Here is an 18,310-nt window from a genome sequence, read left to right on the forward strand (position 1 = left end):
CTTGCCAACTCACCTTTTCACCTGCAAAAGGCATCACTAATGGGTTTGTTCTTTTAGTCTGATCAATTATTTTTTTCTGATAGACTGACATACTGTACGGTAACCTTACCAGTGCACAGGTTGTCCAGACACACAGACACCCTACTGCCAAACAGCCAGTCATTAGCAACAAGGGTACAAATACCCCTCTGAGTAATAGCACTGCCGGGTCACATATTTAACCCCTGAATGATGGAGACACTTGAATAACATATCACTATTAATCAGTCTTAATACTGAGAAAATGGAAGATTGGGACACCGAGTGGCCTCTGGAAAGTATTGTTAAGACCTTGGGCCTTTATACGACTGTCAGTATTTGTCTGTCTGTGGACACGTGGACACTTAAAAACAACTAGGAAACTGCCGTGCATTGTTAACCAAACAATAATTTAGACTATAGGACATGCATATTTACAGTACCTGCGGGACAATGAGCTTTTATGTGGGCTGTCAGAGGTAGTTTGTCTACAGACACGTGGCCACTTAAAACCAACTAGAAAGGTGGCTGGGATTGACATCCATTGTTCGCAGAAGACTTGGAATAATTTTGGCAGGAGGTGTGCAAATTTACAGCATTGGAAAGACAAACCCCTTCATAATGGGGGAAATTAAATCCGCCTTAATGAAGACTAAATGGGGGAAAAGGACACAGAATGACCTCTGGACAGTATTGTTAAGACATTAGGCTTTTATGTAAACTGTCACTGCTGGTTTGTCTATGGACACGTGTCCACTTAAAACTGCTTGGAAAGGGAATTGACACTGACATCCATTGTGCAAGCCCAGCAAGAGCACAAGGACGGTAGCCCAGTGAGAATTCAGAGTATATTGGGGCGCAATATGGGATGTCAATGATGTTATACAACAATCATGTGGGCACTTGTTGTAGTTTGTACTATACAATCTATGATGCTTTGTACAATAGAAACAGTATGTGTATCTGTATCTGAATTAGCTTAAATCAACTCATGAGACTTGATATTGACATTGAATGTTGATTTCACCTTTGTCAATGTACAGTAAGCTATTTTCATTTTCAGTTCTATCAGAAATAGGACACACAGAAATAAAGCCGTAACATACAGACACACATGCACATGCACACACAGACACAGACACAGACACACACACACACACACACTCACCTGAGCTGTGACTGCAGCTTGCCGGCCTTGGTGATAAAGTCCTCCCAAATAGGGTAGCTGCTCTGTGGGAACACACAGACAGAAGCATGGTTGACACATCCTCGTCATCAGAACAGACGCCACTATTCCCAGAGTTACATAACAGTTCAGCAGAAATACCAACGTGAGGACATATTGACACCTCACCTCCAGTAACCTGGTTTCCACTGCAGGGCTAAACAAGACTAGCCAAGGCTGAAGCTTGTCTATGTCACTTACTGTCACTCCAAAAAATTTTTTTCCCATCTTGTTGACAACAGACCTAATGGAGTCTGGATTTAAACTTGTTGATGAAAAATAGTTATGCTGGGTTAAGAGGTCTGAGATGAGTACATGATGAGATGAGTAAGTAGTGAGACAAACTAACAACTTTCAACTATCTACAATCAACTAACTTTCAATCATTTTCATATGCCATGCTCCTAATTTTTTTTCCTGTGCTCCATATTTTTCCATTTAGTATCTCATGTTCATGGGAGAAAAGATGTCATTGTAGCGCCCTGCATGTGTTGGGCCACAAAATGGGTCACAGGCCTCTTTCAGAAGGATCCCCACACAACAAGAGTACTAATATCTTATAATGAGCCTGGGTCCCGAGGGGACACTAAATTCACTTAATTTGGGTCCTGGGCTGAAAATAGTTGAAGAGCCTTTTATCTAAAGCGATCAGAGAGAACAAGTGGCCTAATGTAACAAGAAGGGCCTTGGAAACTATGAGGATGAACAATGGCACTAGGAGGACCCGCAAACTGAGGGATGAATCTACTACGAGGGAATGTTTGTCGCTGATGTGCTACTAGTGTCAGTGGCCTAAGGAATGTCATCTCATGCTGTGGAACATAACACCCAACAGCAAGCTCAACCTATCTCTCTAAGCCTCTCTTCCACTCTCTTTGTCGCTCAATCTCTCCGTTTCACCTTACAATCTCTGTCTCTCTCTCTATCTCTCTCTCAATCTCGGTCTCCTCTCTGCCTCAGCCTCTGTATCTTTCTCTTGCATCCCTCTCTTTGCTCCCTCACCCCACGCTCTCTGAAGAGGCCACCATCTGCTCTGCCCTAGCTTCGGCATGACTAACACAGATATCAAACGCCGCAGCGCTGTGCCATATAAGACGGCTAGGGCTGCAACTAACGATTATTTTCATTGTCGATTAATCTGTCGATTATTTTCTCGATTAATCGATTAGTTGTTTGGTCTATAAAATGTCAGAAAATGGTGAAAAATGTCGATCAGTGTTTCCCAAAGCCCAAGATGACGTCCTCAAATGTCTTGTTTTGTCCACAACCCAAAGATATTCAGTTTACTGTCATAGAGGAGTAAAGAAACCAGAAAATATTCACATTTAAGGAGCTGGAATCAGAGAATTTTGACTTATTTTTCTTAAAAAATTACTCAAACCGATTAATCGATTATCAAAATAGTTGGCGATTAATTTAATAGTTGACAACTAATCGATTAATCGATTAATCGTTGCAGCTCTAAAGACGGCTCTGCACTCTACCTCTCATTTGCTGTTGCTGTTCACTTATTAGGCTCAAATACAGGTTACCACCGAAGTGACACGCGCCGCAGTTCAAAGTGAGTTGTCAAAATGTCTTGGTAGACTGTTACTGCCTGTGATCTCAGAAAGTGCTTTACCAACACACATGATTTGATGTTGCAAATGTATGTGCCATAATCCAAGGGGAGCGTTCATACAGAAGCCCAATTCAGATGTCAAAAGAATGATGTACTAACCCACAAAAAAAGGCCCTGAGTTTGAAAACAGTGTTATCCTTGGATTTTAAAGAGGTATTTGTGTGTTTGGTTTTGTGAAGTGACAACAACTTTTAAGAACAAGCATAAGTAGGAGACTGTAGGAGCCCAGTCAGAGGCCCTATGCAAGAAAAGGGCAGCACTGGAGCTCATTTTAATGCGTAAAGAAAAGACAAATATACAGAGCATTTGCACATTTTCATTCTGGTAGTCTGACTGCTCAGTTAATAGAGTCACTAGACAGGGGGGACCTTAAAAATACCTAGTCAAGTGAGAAGCAGGACGCTGGGAAGTGCTGAATCTCTGAACAGCATTCACAACAAACTTTGTGACACTGGTAGACCTGATGGCTGGCCATTTGACCCGCACATGTCAAAGCCTTCAGATCCCGCACATGTCAAAGCCTTCAGATCCTGCAGGTCATTTTCTACCCTGCTAGCTACATTCCCGGCATTCCTTCAGACAGTACGACAGCTGTGAGATCTGCTAATTGTCTCATCAGGCAAGCTCTGTCAAAAATAACGCCAAAATGACATGTCCTACTTTTGTGACTCATTGGCCTATATAGCCTTTACCTCTTTTGGGCTGACTGCATCCAGGCCAAACTGGAATAAAATAACATTAATTTGGATTGATCTTTCCCATTAGAATAGAATAGAATAGAATAGAATGTCAATAGATGCGATAGAACCGAAACGAATATAATGGAATGAAATACTAAAAAATAAAGTAAAACATAATAGAAATGAACAGAAAACAGGGTTCCCCTACTAACTTGGACCCCAAATCCAAGGAATTTTTTTAATGACATTCTCATTTGTTGAGTTATGTTCCATGATTCAAAATTGTCGTGTTTTGGGCTAAGACATGAGACATCAAAGTCAGGTAGTATATCAGTAGAATGAGAAGTGCTCATCCTCGGACGGAGAGAGCTGCGGCATAATGATGAACTTGGGTGCTATCATTTGATAAAAAATAAAAGAAAATCAAGAACTTTTAAGGCTATCTATTCATTTTCAAAAACTTCCAAGGCCATATTTCATTTTTGTCAAATCCACAAACTTTCAAGGATTTTCAATGCCCGTGGGAACCCTGGAAAAATAGAAACACTGTGCAACCACGATTATCATATAGATCGATAAGAAACAAGAGTTCAGTTCAGTCAGTTCAATTCTATATCCCTAGTTCTAAGTACCTAAGTAGTCACAGAAGTGAGACTTTACACACTTGACTTGGGTGAGTTCAGAAGTACGGTGCCAGCTAAACTTAACCTAACTTTCTTGCTTTCTTCTACCTAGCGCTCTTGTTTATGTGGTGCACCCAAGTCAACTACTATGAATTACTTGAGTTGGGAAGCTATCCAGCTGGTTTAGCTTTTTGGAAGTTGTTTAATGGTTCTTGGATAACACAACTTGTTTTACAAAGTGTATTTGGCTTACTTTCATGTCTCCGATAACAGTTTGGAAGAGTCCTCCGAGCGCACCGCATTCCCTCTCGATAACAGCCTCCATTTTCAGGACCAACTCCAACGGTCAGTCCCGACACAGTCTGCCGCTTTCAGCTCGCCAGCTCCGCTCTCCAGGAAAACCAAAAATATCTGGATGAACAACAAAAAAATACGGGGTCGTGTGTGATAATTTTAGCTCTTCTCAAACCGATATGCAACTTTTGACTCAAGTCAAAAGGGTAAAAAAAAAACAAAAAAAACACAGCGCGACTCTACTACTCTAGTCCACCGTTCACTTCAAATCAAAAGAAGCCGTTTTTCGGACGAAAGAGAAATTTAAATCCCCCTCTCTCCTCCACGCCGCTCCGTTCCTGTCCATGGCTCGACAACTGAGACCATGGCGAATTTTTGTTGCAGCCTGATATTCGAAATTTAGTATTAATCCACAACGTTTAGCGGGTAACGTTATCCTGTATCTTGAAAGGTAAATTCCGACACACACGGTTCCTCTCACTGCCTTCGCTACACTGACTGAAAGGAGAGGAGAGACAACTGCCAAGCCAGCCAGAATAAAATATAAGACTTCCGGTCAAATTTTTCAAAATAAAACTCGAACGAACGTGTACGCTTTTTTGAGTCTAGGCTACTAGATATCAGTGTATGTGTAATACGTATTACTTTTGCGTAGTTTGTCATTTGCATTAGGCTTGAGTTAAAAAAAAAATAGATTGTAATTGTATAATTGTATCAAGATACTTTGGAAACAGCGTTTTTGTATTATTCAAGATAATAATGATATTAAAATACTTAAATTACAATACCCAATACCCACCCTGCAGTATGGTACTGTTCAGTGAACTTATTGTAGTGCTAGCATCTGTTCGATTGAGTATTGCGTGAAAATAACATTACAAATTTCCAAATATTAGCCCTATTAGCCAGACCTACTGGTCCAGATAAAATTGTTTTGGAAGTTAAAGGGGATGTTTACACTTTCTTTATTGTATTTATTTATTTATTTTGTATTTTGAAAATACAATTATTTATATTTTCACTACATACATCTTGAAACCAGTATATTAACAATTATTTGTAATTTTTATGTATTTTTCCCCATCTCTGAGCTTTTGTAGGAATCCCTAGTTGTCTGCAGTCCATGTTAACCCATAGCAGTGGCACAATTTCCTACTCCACTGTAATGCTCTGCGCTTTCCTTATACAGTTTAGTCCTGCCAAAATTTCCCACAGGTCAAGTCAAACTTTCAAGTCTTTTAATTTGAAGGAAAAATCACATAAATTCCGGTATTCTGTGTAGCTTGACGTTGCCGAGCTTGGTAGAGGTGAGCAGCGCGGGAGCGCGGAGGAAGTAAAGCGCGTTCACGACTTGCTTTGATGTGCACATTTCATTTTTCAGCATTTAGGCAAGGCTACTCGACAATGTTAAAAGAGCAAACTTTGTAAAGAAATAGTCTAAATGAACAGAATGTGTTTTACTTTGTGCTGCGATAACAGTGTAGTGAATAGAAAGTGAGTAGAAAAGTCTTCCTTAGCCTATATGTTTTGTCTGTTGGTGTGCATATTAAAACCACAATATTTTAAGGCACCTCCTCATTGAAGCATTTTTGTTGACGGCAACGTTTGCTATTTATTTGTAAACATCAGAGAAATTGTCTTTCTGGAAAACTCATTCAACAAAATTGAGCGTTTATAGGTAACTGGTGCCATCTTGTGGCTAAAATCAGAATGACACCACAACAAAATCACTGCAGGAAAATGATTTTTGATGTGTTAATTAAACATGGGGGCGAGTGAACTGGAGACTCTAAATTGCCCATAGGTGTGAATGTGAGCGTGTGTGTTTTGTCCAGAGGATAGGCTCCCACTTTGGTGACGTCATATGAACATGATGAATCCACAAGTTTAGTGCTGTCATCAATGACTTTATTTCTCATCAAGCCTTTTGTTTCTGTCAGGCTAGAGTATTTATGATATATGCACTGCAGTTTTCTAATTTGTGTGAAAACAAGGAAACAGTTTTATTAGATTATCATTAGTTCAGCACAATTCAAAAGAGTTTAGACAACTGTGTGTACTATAGAAGATAGGAATACCATAAAACCACGTCAAAACACTTTTCACATGAAGAACTATTGTGAAGGAACAGGCTGATTAATTTTTTTTTTTCAATGCATCTGCATTGTTGAAAATCTATGGTTCACACAGTTTATAATGCAAATAGAAGAATAGCCCTTATAAATTCCATCATGATGCAAACACAAGTTCTTTCGTTTTCTTCAAAACCTTTATTTCTGTATGTCTACAATGCATTTAAAATGTCAACAACAGCAAAAAATCAAAACATCTTCCTCAAACCGCTGTTTTTTACAAAATATTTTAAATTAATATTAACATAACTTAATAGCCTAATGCATACAAGAGTATAAATGCATCTAGGAAATCATGTACATGTAGCCAGTTTAAGATTGTTATTGATTTGGGCAATTTTATGATGCATCAGTTATTTCACAAGAAGGATCAAACACTAAATGTCCTCTACTTAAATGATCAGTCAGTAAATAAAGATAAATATTTGAAATAAATCAGTAGGTGACAATGGCATGGCATATCACAGTAGCAGAGCTTTGGGGGATAAAAGGCCCATTTTTCATTATCATATTAAAACATTAGTTAGTGGTGGAACAGGGATTTTTATAAGTAATAATAGGTAATATTTGTAAAGAATTTGTTGGTTCGTTTAAGCCCACATACAGTACATGCCAGATGGGTGGGGTTAGCCACACAGGACAACACAATGAGTCCCATAACACTTTTTTCAGTCAACTTAGTATACTTTTCTATAATCTACAACAGTGATTCTCAACCTTTTTCATATCAAGGACCCCTAATGTAGTCCACATTAGAGCCACAGACCCCCATTTGATAAGATTTTGTCTCTCGGACCCAAATTTGAGAATATTTTTATTGTTAGATATGATTTTGTCCAGAATTCCAGGACTATCTTTATTGTAGGCAGAGAAAACAGTCATTCTTCTACATTCTCTAATTGTGTTAACTTCTTGTAAATGAAATAAAGGTGAAGTTTAACAATTCATCAATTTGCTGGGGACCCCCTGGAACCCCCTCAAGGACCCCTGGTGGTCCTCGGACCCCACGTTGAGAACCACTGACCTACAACCTGATCTGTCCTGAGGTGGTGAGCTCCACCCATTTGGCCCCACAAAGCAGCTTAAAACAAATGCAAAGACTTATTTGCATCTAGCTTCTAACCCGACTGCTTCCTCAGGTATACAAACATCACAAAGTGACAAATACTCAAATATTCATATTCAGTTACATCATGCCGTGTTGGGTGTACAGAGAAAACATTGCCAGTATTAGACGGATAAAAAGTGCTCACATTAAGAAATGAGAAACTTTGAAATTCAAATATCAAGTCGCATTTTAAATAATGAACATTAAAAAAAAAGAATGTAATAACACACGTGATCGTATTAAATCTAGGGTGAGTCTAAGCACCAAGGTAACTGGAGGATAGTGAAAACTTCATCTCGTTGCTTTCCAGGGTCTTTCCAGCAAGTGGCGCCATCACATTGGATTGCTGTTCATAACCTACTGTATAGTCAGTCATACATGAGCAATTTTTTGTGGTAGTGGAAATGGGAAATATTGGGCAATGTCTGTGTGGATAACAAAGGGGATAAAAGGAACAAAACCATAATGAAACAATACAAGAGTTGGCAAAATGACCCATCTACATTGCCTCAAAATGTTGTAAAAAAACAAAAAAAACAAAACACTCTTACACTCTGTTTTAAAAGACCTTGAAGAATCCAGTCTGATCTTACTTTATTTTGAAACCAACCAAAATCCATTAGAGCAGTGAATCTCAACCTTTTTCATATCAAGGACCCTAATTTAGTCCACATTAGAGCCACGGACCCCATTTGATGAGATTTTGTCTCTCGGACCCAAATCTGAGAATATTTTTACTGTTGGATATGATTTTGTCCAGAATTCCATGACTATCTGTATTGTAGGTAGAGAGATCAAAACAGTCATTCTTCTACATTCTCTAATTGTGTTAACTTGTAAATGAAATAATGGTGAAGTTTAACAATTCATCAATTTGCTCGCGACCCCCCTGGAACCCCCTCAAGGACCACTGGTGGTCCCCGGACCCCACGTTGAGAACCACTGCATTAGAGTCATAAGGATGTTTCAATAGTCAAGAGTCCTAAGAGAACGTTCTTGAATCTGCTCTGTATTGTCCAGAAATCTTCAATGATTTTTTTTTGACTGAGGCAGCAGTTTCGCCATATGTTATTTTCCGGCGCGTGTTTTATGCAACCGCTTGCTGACATCAGTTTCCTCTCAGGAAATAATAAAGCTTTAACTGACCCGAACTGAACTGCACAGTAGTGTGGAAGTGCTCTCTATGAGTAAGGGCTCTGGACAGTGTGGCGGATGGTGTAATACATGCTGAACACGTGATGGAGCGGTTGCAAAATGAGTGGATGTGGATAGCCGGTGCCGCTGGGTTACATCCTCCACCTCTTGAAGCCCATGAACATACTGCAGGCGTAGCATAGCGTCACCACAAAGGCAAATATCTGAGAAAGAAGACAAGGAGAGAGTGTTAATAACAGTCAAGTCGTTAGTCACTGAGCTTGTAATGTCTTATGTCACTGACTACAAGATTTCATTCAAGAGATCTTCATTAAGACAAGGACTAAGCATAATCCAATGGTGTAGTTAAAGAGAAGGGTACACTCTGTTCTGTAATGGAAAAATACTCCATTAAAAATAAAAGTCCCGCATTCAGAAGTTTACTTAAGTAATAGTATAGAAGTATTAGCAGTAAAACGTACTGAAGTATCAAAAGTAAAAGTCGTCATTCCGTCAGAGTCTTAAATTATTGATGCAATAACCTGTAAGAAGTATTTTAATGCTGTCGGTTTAACTGCTCCATATACTGTTGGGACTTTACACTCTAACAATGCAACATATTTTATGAGCTTATCGTACATTTTGCATGTAAAACCTTATTCTGCAAAGTAACTAGTAACTCCAGCCGTCAGATAAATGTAGTGGAGGAAGAAGGACAAGATTTCCCTCTGAAATGTAGAGGAGGAAAAGTAGAAAGTCTCACAAAATGGAAATACTCAAGTAAAGTGCCAGTACTTGAATAAATGTACTTAGTTACTTTCCTCTGCTCTATTGCGATTCTGCCATCCTGTGTAACCTCCATATCGTCACTGTCGGGTGAAAACATCATAACTCCAATTTTGGTGATTTACATGTTTTAACTTCAACTGAAGTATCCCATGGTCTTCTGCTGAAATCCTTATTGGCTACGTTTACATACACAGAGAATTCTGTTATTAACCCACTTACTTGGTTATGGGCCGACGCATGTAAACGTCATAACTGCTTTACAATAACACAGCTAGGTTCATATTCTGATTATGAGAAACCAGGTTAAGATGCCTGGCTTACTTCTGTATTAAACTGGTTTCTGTGGTTTCATTTTTTGGGGACATGTTTTTCAGACTATTCTGTTGATTGATTTGATTGATGATGCATGTAAACAGCTAAACCCACTGAGCTGGTTCTCCAATAGTACTTATTGATAGCCTCTGAGCGAGAGAGCGCTAATGTCAAATCAGTTTTATCTTACTGATTACAATGAATTTACCTTTCTGAATAGAGTGAATTAGAATGGTCAATGGGGCCTGGACAGTGATCCTAAATTAGCACTCTTATTTTGAAATGGTGTGGATTCTAATGCAAACTGAGATTCTATGAGATGTTCTCCTTCGTCAATCACCACTAAAGTCACAGGAATTAGACATGGGGCTACGCACACAAACGCACAATGGCATTTCATTCCTACTTTCTATGAAAAGATTCAGAAATTCTCTAACCCTGCAATGACCAGCACTCTAAGAAGTCGTACCCCAACCTCTCATTCCAAGGATGTCAATGTACTTCTGTGTTAAACTGGTTTCTGTGGTTTCATTTTTGCCTTTTAAGGGACTTCATCTTTTTCATACTTTTTTTGCTGGCGGACTGTTCTAGCTGATAGCAGGACAGCACAGGTGCAGAATTATTTGCAGAATTATGTTTATTTCTGTGCCACAAATCTTTCTAGCAATGGCTTTGGCTTGCTAGAATGTAAACAACAATTTAAAAATGTCATTACAAAGTGACAATTATATCATTTGGATGGAGAGCTTGTGCAATTGTGATGGTCAAGCGTCTCATTTGTGATTACTACAGCAGAATAACATGGAGCTAATATCGCGATTCATTTTTCTGCCCCACAATACGTATCGTCACATTTTTGTATCGCGACATATTGAATTTCGATGTATCGTCCCATCCCTATTGCCTTTAAACTTGTCTGTAGATGTGAATGTATGGGCACCAATCCAATACACAGTGAGGCAAAAATGCATCATACAAATGAACAGAAGAAATCAAACAAATCTGAGGTGGTCTGAATTAAAATATACACATCATGCATACAGTGTGCAATAACTAAACTCAATTTAAAAAAGATCTACAGCACTCACCGTAGCTGCCACGTTAATACTGTATTGCCTCTCGTCTAGCACGGTGAATATATTGCCCCGGGGGTAGGTTATACACATGACCGTTTCAGTGCTGTTGGGGGTCGGCTTGATGTGGGCTCCTCCATTAGCCGCTGTGGTGGCCGCCTCCAGCACGAAGGCGGCAAAGTAGAAAAGCAAGGCTGCGAAATGGTACACCAGATCCTGGGGAAAAGGAGAGAGAATGGATTAAAAGAAATAAATAAGAAAGTTCAAGGGTTTCAGGTTGCGAGCGCGGAACGTCGGCACCGTGCAAGTTCCACTCCTCCACCACCCGAGACAAACTGTTGGGACTTGTTTTGTTCTCCTTTCAGTAGCTGGGGAACAAGGAGTGACCAATATATCGGTTTTATTTCTTTTTTTTTAAGTATGAATCTGTACTTCAGCATTCATATAATGAAGAATGACTCTTCTAAATCAGTGATTCTCAACCTTTTTCATATCAAGGACCCCTAATTTAGTCCACATTAGGGCCACAGACCCAAATGAGACCCAAATCTGAGAATATTTTTATTGTTAGATATGATTTTGTCCAGAATTCCATGACTATGTGTATTGTAGGTAGAGAGATAACAGAGAAACTATGATCAAAACAGTCATTCTTCTACATTCTGTAATTGTGTTAACTTCTTGTACCGTATTTCCTCTAATATTGGCCCAGGCCCTTGGGGTTCGTTAGGTAGCCGTTTTTTTTTTTACTGCAATGCATTACCGATAATTACGGTAATCGATGACGGCACGCTCCAGAGACTTCCGCCGGCCGAGCCGTCTTGTGGCATACTGCCATCTTGTGGCACTTGTACGTTACTACAAACTACAGTTACATTATATAACAGGCACCAGGAGTTTACCGGTATCCACCATTGATTTTTCTGTTTTTTTCCCCGGCCTGTATTTGGGGCCAGCCTTTATTTGTTCGTGTCGACCACGGCCCCGGCCATTATCGGAGACCCAGCTTTTAATTGACTACCGGCTACTATTAGAGGAAATACGGTAAATGAACTAATGGTGAAGATTAAGAATTCATCATTTTGCTGGGGACCCCCTGGAACCCCCTCAAGGACCCCCGGTGGTCCCTGGACCCCACGTTGAGAACCACCATTCCATATGAATAGTAAAGCATAACATGGGAAAAGATAGAATAAAAGAGAATCAAGGAGAAAAAGTAAAAAAAACAAGACAGTATATGCAATGAGAGAAATTTGGAGTGAACGCACCTTGGAGAGAAAGACAGAAAGAAGGAGAGAGAGAGAGGAGGGAGAGTGGACTCTGCGGGCCTGGCGGGGCCTACAGGCGGGCCTTTGTTGGGCTTTGCCGTGAGCTCATCATCCATGTCATCTCATTGTTCGGCCCGAAAACAAACAACACCACATGCCCGGCTGCCCCTGGGAGCGGGGCCTGCAGCCTCCGTCTGAGAGCCCGGACCCAGCAGCAGAGTCCTCCACAATGACGCAACACAGCCTTTCTCTCATATAGGGTTACAGCTATGTCTGCACACCCTTGGCTTTATAGTAGAATCCTCTGCAAAGACGTAGCAGGAGATTGTTCTGTGATGCTGCTTTCAGAATAAAATGCGAGCTAATATCACGATTCATTTTTCTGCCCCGCGGTTTTTTTTTTTATCCCTGTATAGACTCTGATTAGGGCTGAACGATTTTGAAAAAATATCTAATTGCGATTATTTTGACTGATATTGCAATTGCGATATGATTTGCAATATTAGAAGGAATGATAATTTTTACATCATTATTCTCATTTTCACTGAAAAACGTATTAAAATGATTATGGTGTGATTTTTGCGGGGATCTGTACCAAACAAAGATGTTTTCTTAAGTCTGTAGAATAGGATGGGGCCAGGACATCTCTGCAGCACGAAAATATTTCATTTAAAATGGTATTTTGACACACATTTCACCTTTAACAAATATTGCGCCTCCTGCGATTTGAAAATTGCAGTAGGCCATATTGCGATTTCAATAAAATTTTGATTAATTGTTCAGCCCTAACTCTGATTGATGATGTATTCCCAGGTCCCAGAACAAATCCGGGCTTTATGGAACCTACTTATGACTCTGATTATTATGACTCTACTTATGATAATTGTCACTGGACTCATGGACCAGGCCGGCTAGCGGAACCATTACCAGGTTTCAAAGACCTTCAAGTCACCTTGAACACACCCTGTTAAGTAGTTAATGTGTATTAAAGCGGTCACTAGCGTCTGTCACAGTGACAGCCTGGCTGAGGTCTACAGTGGTATTGAGTCATACATGGCCACAGACGTCACCAGGAGATTTGGCCGGTTCAATTTACATAGTTAAGACATTTCAGTTAGGCTGGGATGAGGAAGTGTCACTGCTTATCAGCTAGGTGTAAGGCTGCAATGGTGCAACCATATCATTGTTTGACAGTGTTTTGGTGGTGAGGTCATTATTTAAATAAGTTGGTAACACTTTACAATAAGGGTCACTAAGTTAAGGGTTAGTTAATGCTTAATAAGGGTTAAGTTAAAAGTTAACTAACCCTTAATTAACAGTTAACTAATGTGTCTGGTAATCATTTACTAATGGTGTTCATGTTAACTAAGGTATTAATTTATATATTAATAGTTTATAAAGATGACTATTAAATAATGTATAAATTAATACCTTAGTTAACATGAACACCATTAGTAAATGATTACCAGACACATTAACTGTTAATTAAGGGTTAGTCAATGCTTATTAAGCATTAACTAACCCTTAACTTAGTGACCCTTATTGTAAAGTGTTACCAAGTTAATTCCAAGGAAGATCCATAAAAAAAAGTCACACAAAGCTTTGTATGATCATACAAGAATGCTGGTAAATAAATGAGTGAGATCATTTTAGTGAAGCAAATGTAAGAACATATCTTTCAACAAGCGCCACTCCTTATTAGCTAATCAACAGCTATCAGATCATGCTGCTGCACTGCGGTTTGAAAATTCCTGCAGCATTAATGTAGAGTAAACTCAGGGTGAGGAGACTTCTACTATGATTAGCACTGTATGATACTGTTACAACCCATTAATGCTTGCTACAAGACACACACACATTTGGATAAGAGCCATGTTGTGGGTGTAATCAGGAGTAAGGCAATTCTTCTGTGGAATATCCATTAGCGTATCATAGCAGTCGTGCCAAAAATCCGACTTTAAAATAGTCGAGCAGCAGTCAGCTTGGCAGAAAATGTTATTTACTTTTCCCACATTAGGAGCAATAACTTAGATATGGTTAAACATTGAGGGAGGGGAGTCAAACCTGTCATCATCTATATGGACTACTGCCCGGAAAACTTCAAACTTCCTGATGGATCGCAGTAATGTCCTTTGATACACACGCACAAGATGGCCGGCTTTGAATTTTCATAATGCTGTCATTGTTTCATGTGTGGACACTGGACAGTTCATCCAACACTCAGAAAATGCCGCTGGAATATTTAGTCAATTCACGCCGTTGCCGCTGAACCACATCTCCAAACAACGCCCCGTCGCCACGGCAACGTTATCAAACACTCCGGCAGCCATCTTAATGTGTTTGGCCTGATGAACTATCATACTGGGACATATTACAGTCAAGCAGCAGGGATAGCAGTGTGCTTGGCTGCCTCTTTTTTCAGGTTTGTACTTTTTTTTTTTCCCCCAGCTAAATTATCATGCAATCATTTTAATTTGAAAGGAAATTCCCATTCGGTCTGTTAAACTTCTTTCGTCTGTGACTTGGGTCGGGATGCACACACACACACACACACACACACACACACACACACACACCCATGCTGAACTCCCTGCACATTGTTGAAGTAAACAAAGGATCTTTCCTGGGTAAGGATTAACCTGTTGCAAGCTTTTTAATGGATAACTCTCTCTATTTTGGTTATAATCCATGTCATGTTTGATCTGAACTGTGTTTTTTTCTTTCTTTTCCTTCAGAGGGAGGATTTCTTTTTACCTTCCCTGCACATTGTTTTGTTCATATACTGCCACTGTCATACTTTAGTTAGTTTTGTCATAGATAGATAGATAGATATCACATATCTTTCTACATATACAGAAACCAGAGAAGCCATACACAACATGATATTTAAAGGACATTTTGTTTAAATATGCTGTAAGAAGATTAAAAGAACGTACTAAGTGAACAGAAAAAGTGATTAGGACACATTAAGATGTTAAAAAGATGGATTAGCTCTTTCGCCAAAAGCCTACCAGGAAGTTCCAGTCGGTGTTGATGCGGTCAGCCAGGCCGGTGATGAAGAGAGCGAGGTAGGCGGAGGAGAGGAAGAAGGTGGTGACGGAGACGAACATCACCCAGCCCTGCAGCAGAGGCACCGGCACGTTGGAGGACGCCACCAGGATCCATACCAGACCGCCGAAGAGCTGGGGATGCAGAGACACATTCATATGGGTCACATAGGCTTGGGCCGATATTCGATAATATCAAATATCGCGATATTTTCCACAATAGTTGGGTGGGAGATCACAATTGTGCACTTTTTTAAACTTATAAACCTATAATCTGCTACTGGTAGGATAATAAAAAACAAAAATAATTATAGTTGTAGTGAAAAATGTGTCATTTAATGGATTAATGGAATGAGCAAATTACATCAAATGGCGATTGTTTCTGCAATCTAATAAATGCAATCCAATTTCTTAGGCTATTAATAATAATAATAATAATAATGATTATTATTATCATTATTATTATTATTAATAGCCAAGAAATTGTATGTAGTTTAGAAGAAATAAAATAAAATACAAAAAGAAATGGAAAAAAATGGAAAAGACCCCCCCCCCCCCCCCCCCCCCCCCACCCCGCGATAATATCATATATCAGCATCGCAATATTAAATTTTGGATATCGCCCAAGCCTAAAAGGCAGTATGAATCTGATTGTATATCTGGGAAATTCAGTTTACCAATGCTTATGGCAGAGTCTGCCTGGATCCATTCATATGTTGTCAGTTAACAGGTGAGTATATTTACAGGAATCGTCTCATGAACAGTTTATGGCACACTGGAGGAAGCCACAAGGTGTAATATTGGTATGTATGATATTTATTAAGGCCTATAGCAGGCTGTTAAAGGGCATGGCACACACAAAACATTTTATGACAGTGCAGACTTGACATCAGCAATGAGTAATAGTATTTTATGATCGATATTAATACAGTCATGTTCCTTAGAAGAAGGAGAAAACACATGAACATTAGCAACATGCTGTTTCAATAATGCCTATACTGCATGATAGGGATGTGACGATATATCAAAATTCAATATCGCAATACAAAAATGCAACAATACATATCGTTTGGGCAGAAAAATGAATCGCGATATTAGCTCCATTTTATTCTACTGTAGTAATCACAAATGAGACATTTGTTAAATTGTTGTTTACATTCTAGCAAGACAATGGCATTGCTAGAAAGATTTGTGTCTCAGAAATAAACAGAATTCTGCACAGTCAGACTTTGCTGTCATTGAACTTTTATTTATTACATCGTATCGTGGTTATATTGAATCGTGAACCACATATCGGTATCGAATCATATCGTGAGAAAAGCATATGTCACTAACTTCATGGCATTAAAAATGGCTCCTTAAAACGAGGCCACCCCTATCCACCCAGGCCTTCAAACAGCTGGAAACAGGCCTATAGATAAGTAGCCATATTGGTGACTCCTGGTAGCTTTGATGGGGCGTTTGATGGCACTGTGGAGGTCACCTTGCAGGGTTAAAGGTCATGCACCAAATGACTAGAAAGAAGAGAGAGAAAATAAACCTGCCACTCCTGATATAGAACAGATCTACTGACTAGGCCGAGCTATTAATGCCATTATTCATATTATGAAAGGAGATAATGATGACACATTGGGTTAAATATTTTTTTTTCTGTATAAGAAACAGTATGTGTCTTGATCCCCATGTCCAGCCAAAGTTGCATTTGTTACATGTGACTTTTTTTTTTTTTTTTACGGCTGTCAAACTGTACGCAATACACGCAGCCTATAGTGTAATCACTATGACAATCAATGCATTGACTGAAAGTAGCCTGCACCATCATCAGAGGGCATACACCCAGTCTGTGTGTTATTACGAGATAACGTCTAACTAGGCATGAAGAACTAAAGGTCATTAGCCTTTTCAATGGTAAACAAAGAAATATAGAATAGTGACTCTGCATGGCGCTACTTGATGTATTTCACAGAGTCACCCGCAGATAAACATCAGCAATAAACTTGGTCTAAAAAGCAACTTACTATCTCTAAACAGATAAGCGCTCCAGAGTAGGTCCGCAATATTTCCAGTCCCAAAGGTAGAGAAATAGTTGGCGCCGGGAAAGAGGTGGCAGCGGGATTAGTGGCTGGTTCCGACATCTCTCTTCTTCTCTCCCTCTCTCTCTCTCTCTTTCTCCCCCGCTCTCTTCTAGCTCTCTCCCTCCGTCTCCCTCTCTCCGAAAGACACAGAGGGGCTCAGTTCGACAAAGGACCGGGAGCAGCGGGGAAATTCCTCCGGAGTCATGTGTCCCCTAAACAGGTCGGACAGGTGCAAGGGGGCCACTCCCTGGAAACTGATGCTGCCTTCAGGTGCCTCGCGGAAGCTCCGACATTTCCAAGCACGGCACCTGTAGATACGAAGTTTGATGGTGACTCACTTCACCGTTTATCCTTGTGCCGGACTCCTAAAGGAAATAAAAGTATTCACAAGCCCATAAACCATAGTTTTATGTGCAAAGTACAATAAAAAATATTTTAGTGTACTATCAGGCCTTCATCAGTTGTTTTACTTTAGAAATCATTTGGTGCAAAGCTACTTTGTGCTGCAGTAGCAGAATGGAGAGAAGAAAATGCAGCTTATATCAGGCATGTAATTTGTCTTTTAATTAATTTATTAGCTAAAAGTTGTTTTCAACAAAGAGTGAAAATAGAAAAATACAACAGTACCGATTATTTACACAGAATCTTAAATAGGCTAATAACATTCATTCATTCATTCATTAGCTCATTAATTTTGTCATTCATTCATTGGTTCATTGATTGATTGATTGATTGATTCATTGATTCATTCATTCATTCTCTTTACTTTATCTCTTTACTCCTTTTCAGGGTCTCTCTGTCCCAGCTGTAGCCTATTTACCACTTTGTTAGGCTTAGCTTGTAATTATGGTAATTCCGACAAACTTGAAGGCAACAATACTTTCTCTCCGATTTTTTTTTTTTTTTTTTTT

General features: G+C 39.5%; 1 protein-coding gene across 1 annotated transcript; it reads right to left on the bottom strand.

Moving 5' to 3' along the window:
* Positions 1 to 6,806: 6,806 nt before the first annotated feature.
* mal2 (mal, T cell differentiation protein 2) lies at positions 6,807 to 17,558 on the bottom strand. The gene is made up of 4 exons (XM_071520930.1): positions 17,343 to 17,558; positions 15,289 to 15,459; positions 11,025 to 11,225; positions 6,807 to 9,059 (listed from the first exon to the last, which is right to left on the bottom strand). Exons 1-4 carry the CDS (start codon positions 17,457 to 17,459, stop codon positions 8,988 to 8,990), a joined length of 561 nt encoding a protein of 186 aa, XP_071377031.1. The 5' UTR covers positions 17,460 to 17,558; the 3' UTR covers positions 6,807 to 8,987.
* Positions 17,559 to 18,310: the final 752 nt, after the last annotated feature.

Source organism: Centroberyx affinis, unplaced genomic scaffold (assembly GCF_046629955.1).
Source record: "Centroberyx affinis isolate AG114_WGS23_722 - 3 ecotype Tasmania unplaced genomic scaffold, CSIRO-AGI_Caff_v1 ptg000836l_1, whole genome shotgun sequence".
Lineage (NCBI taxonomy): Eukaryota > Metazoa > Chordata > Actinopteri > Beryciformes > Berycidae > Centroberyx > Centroberyx affinis.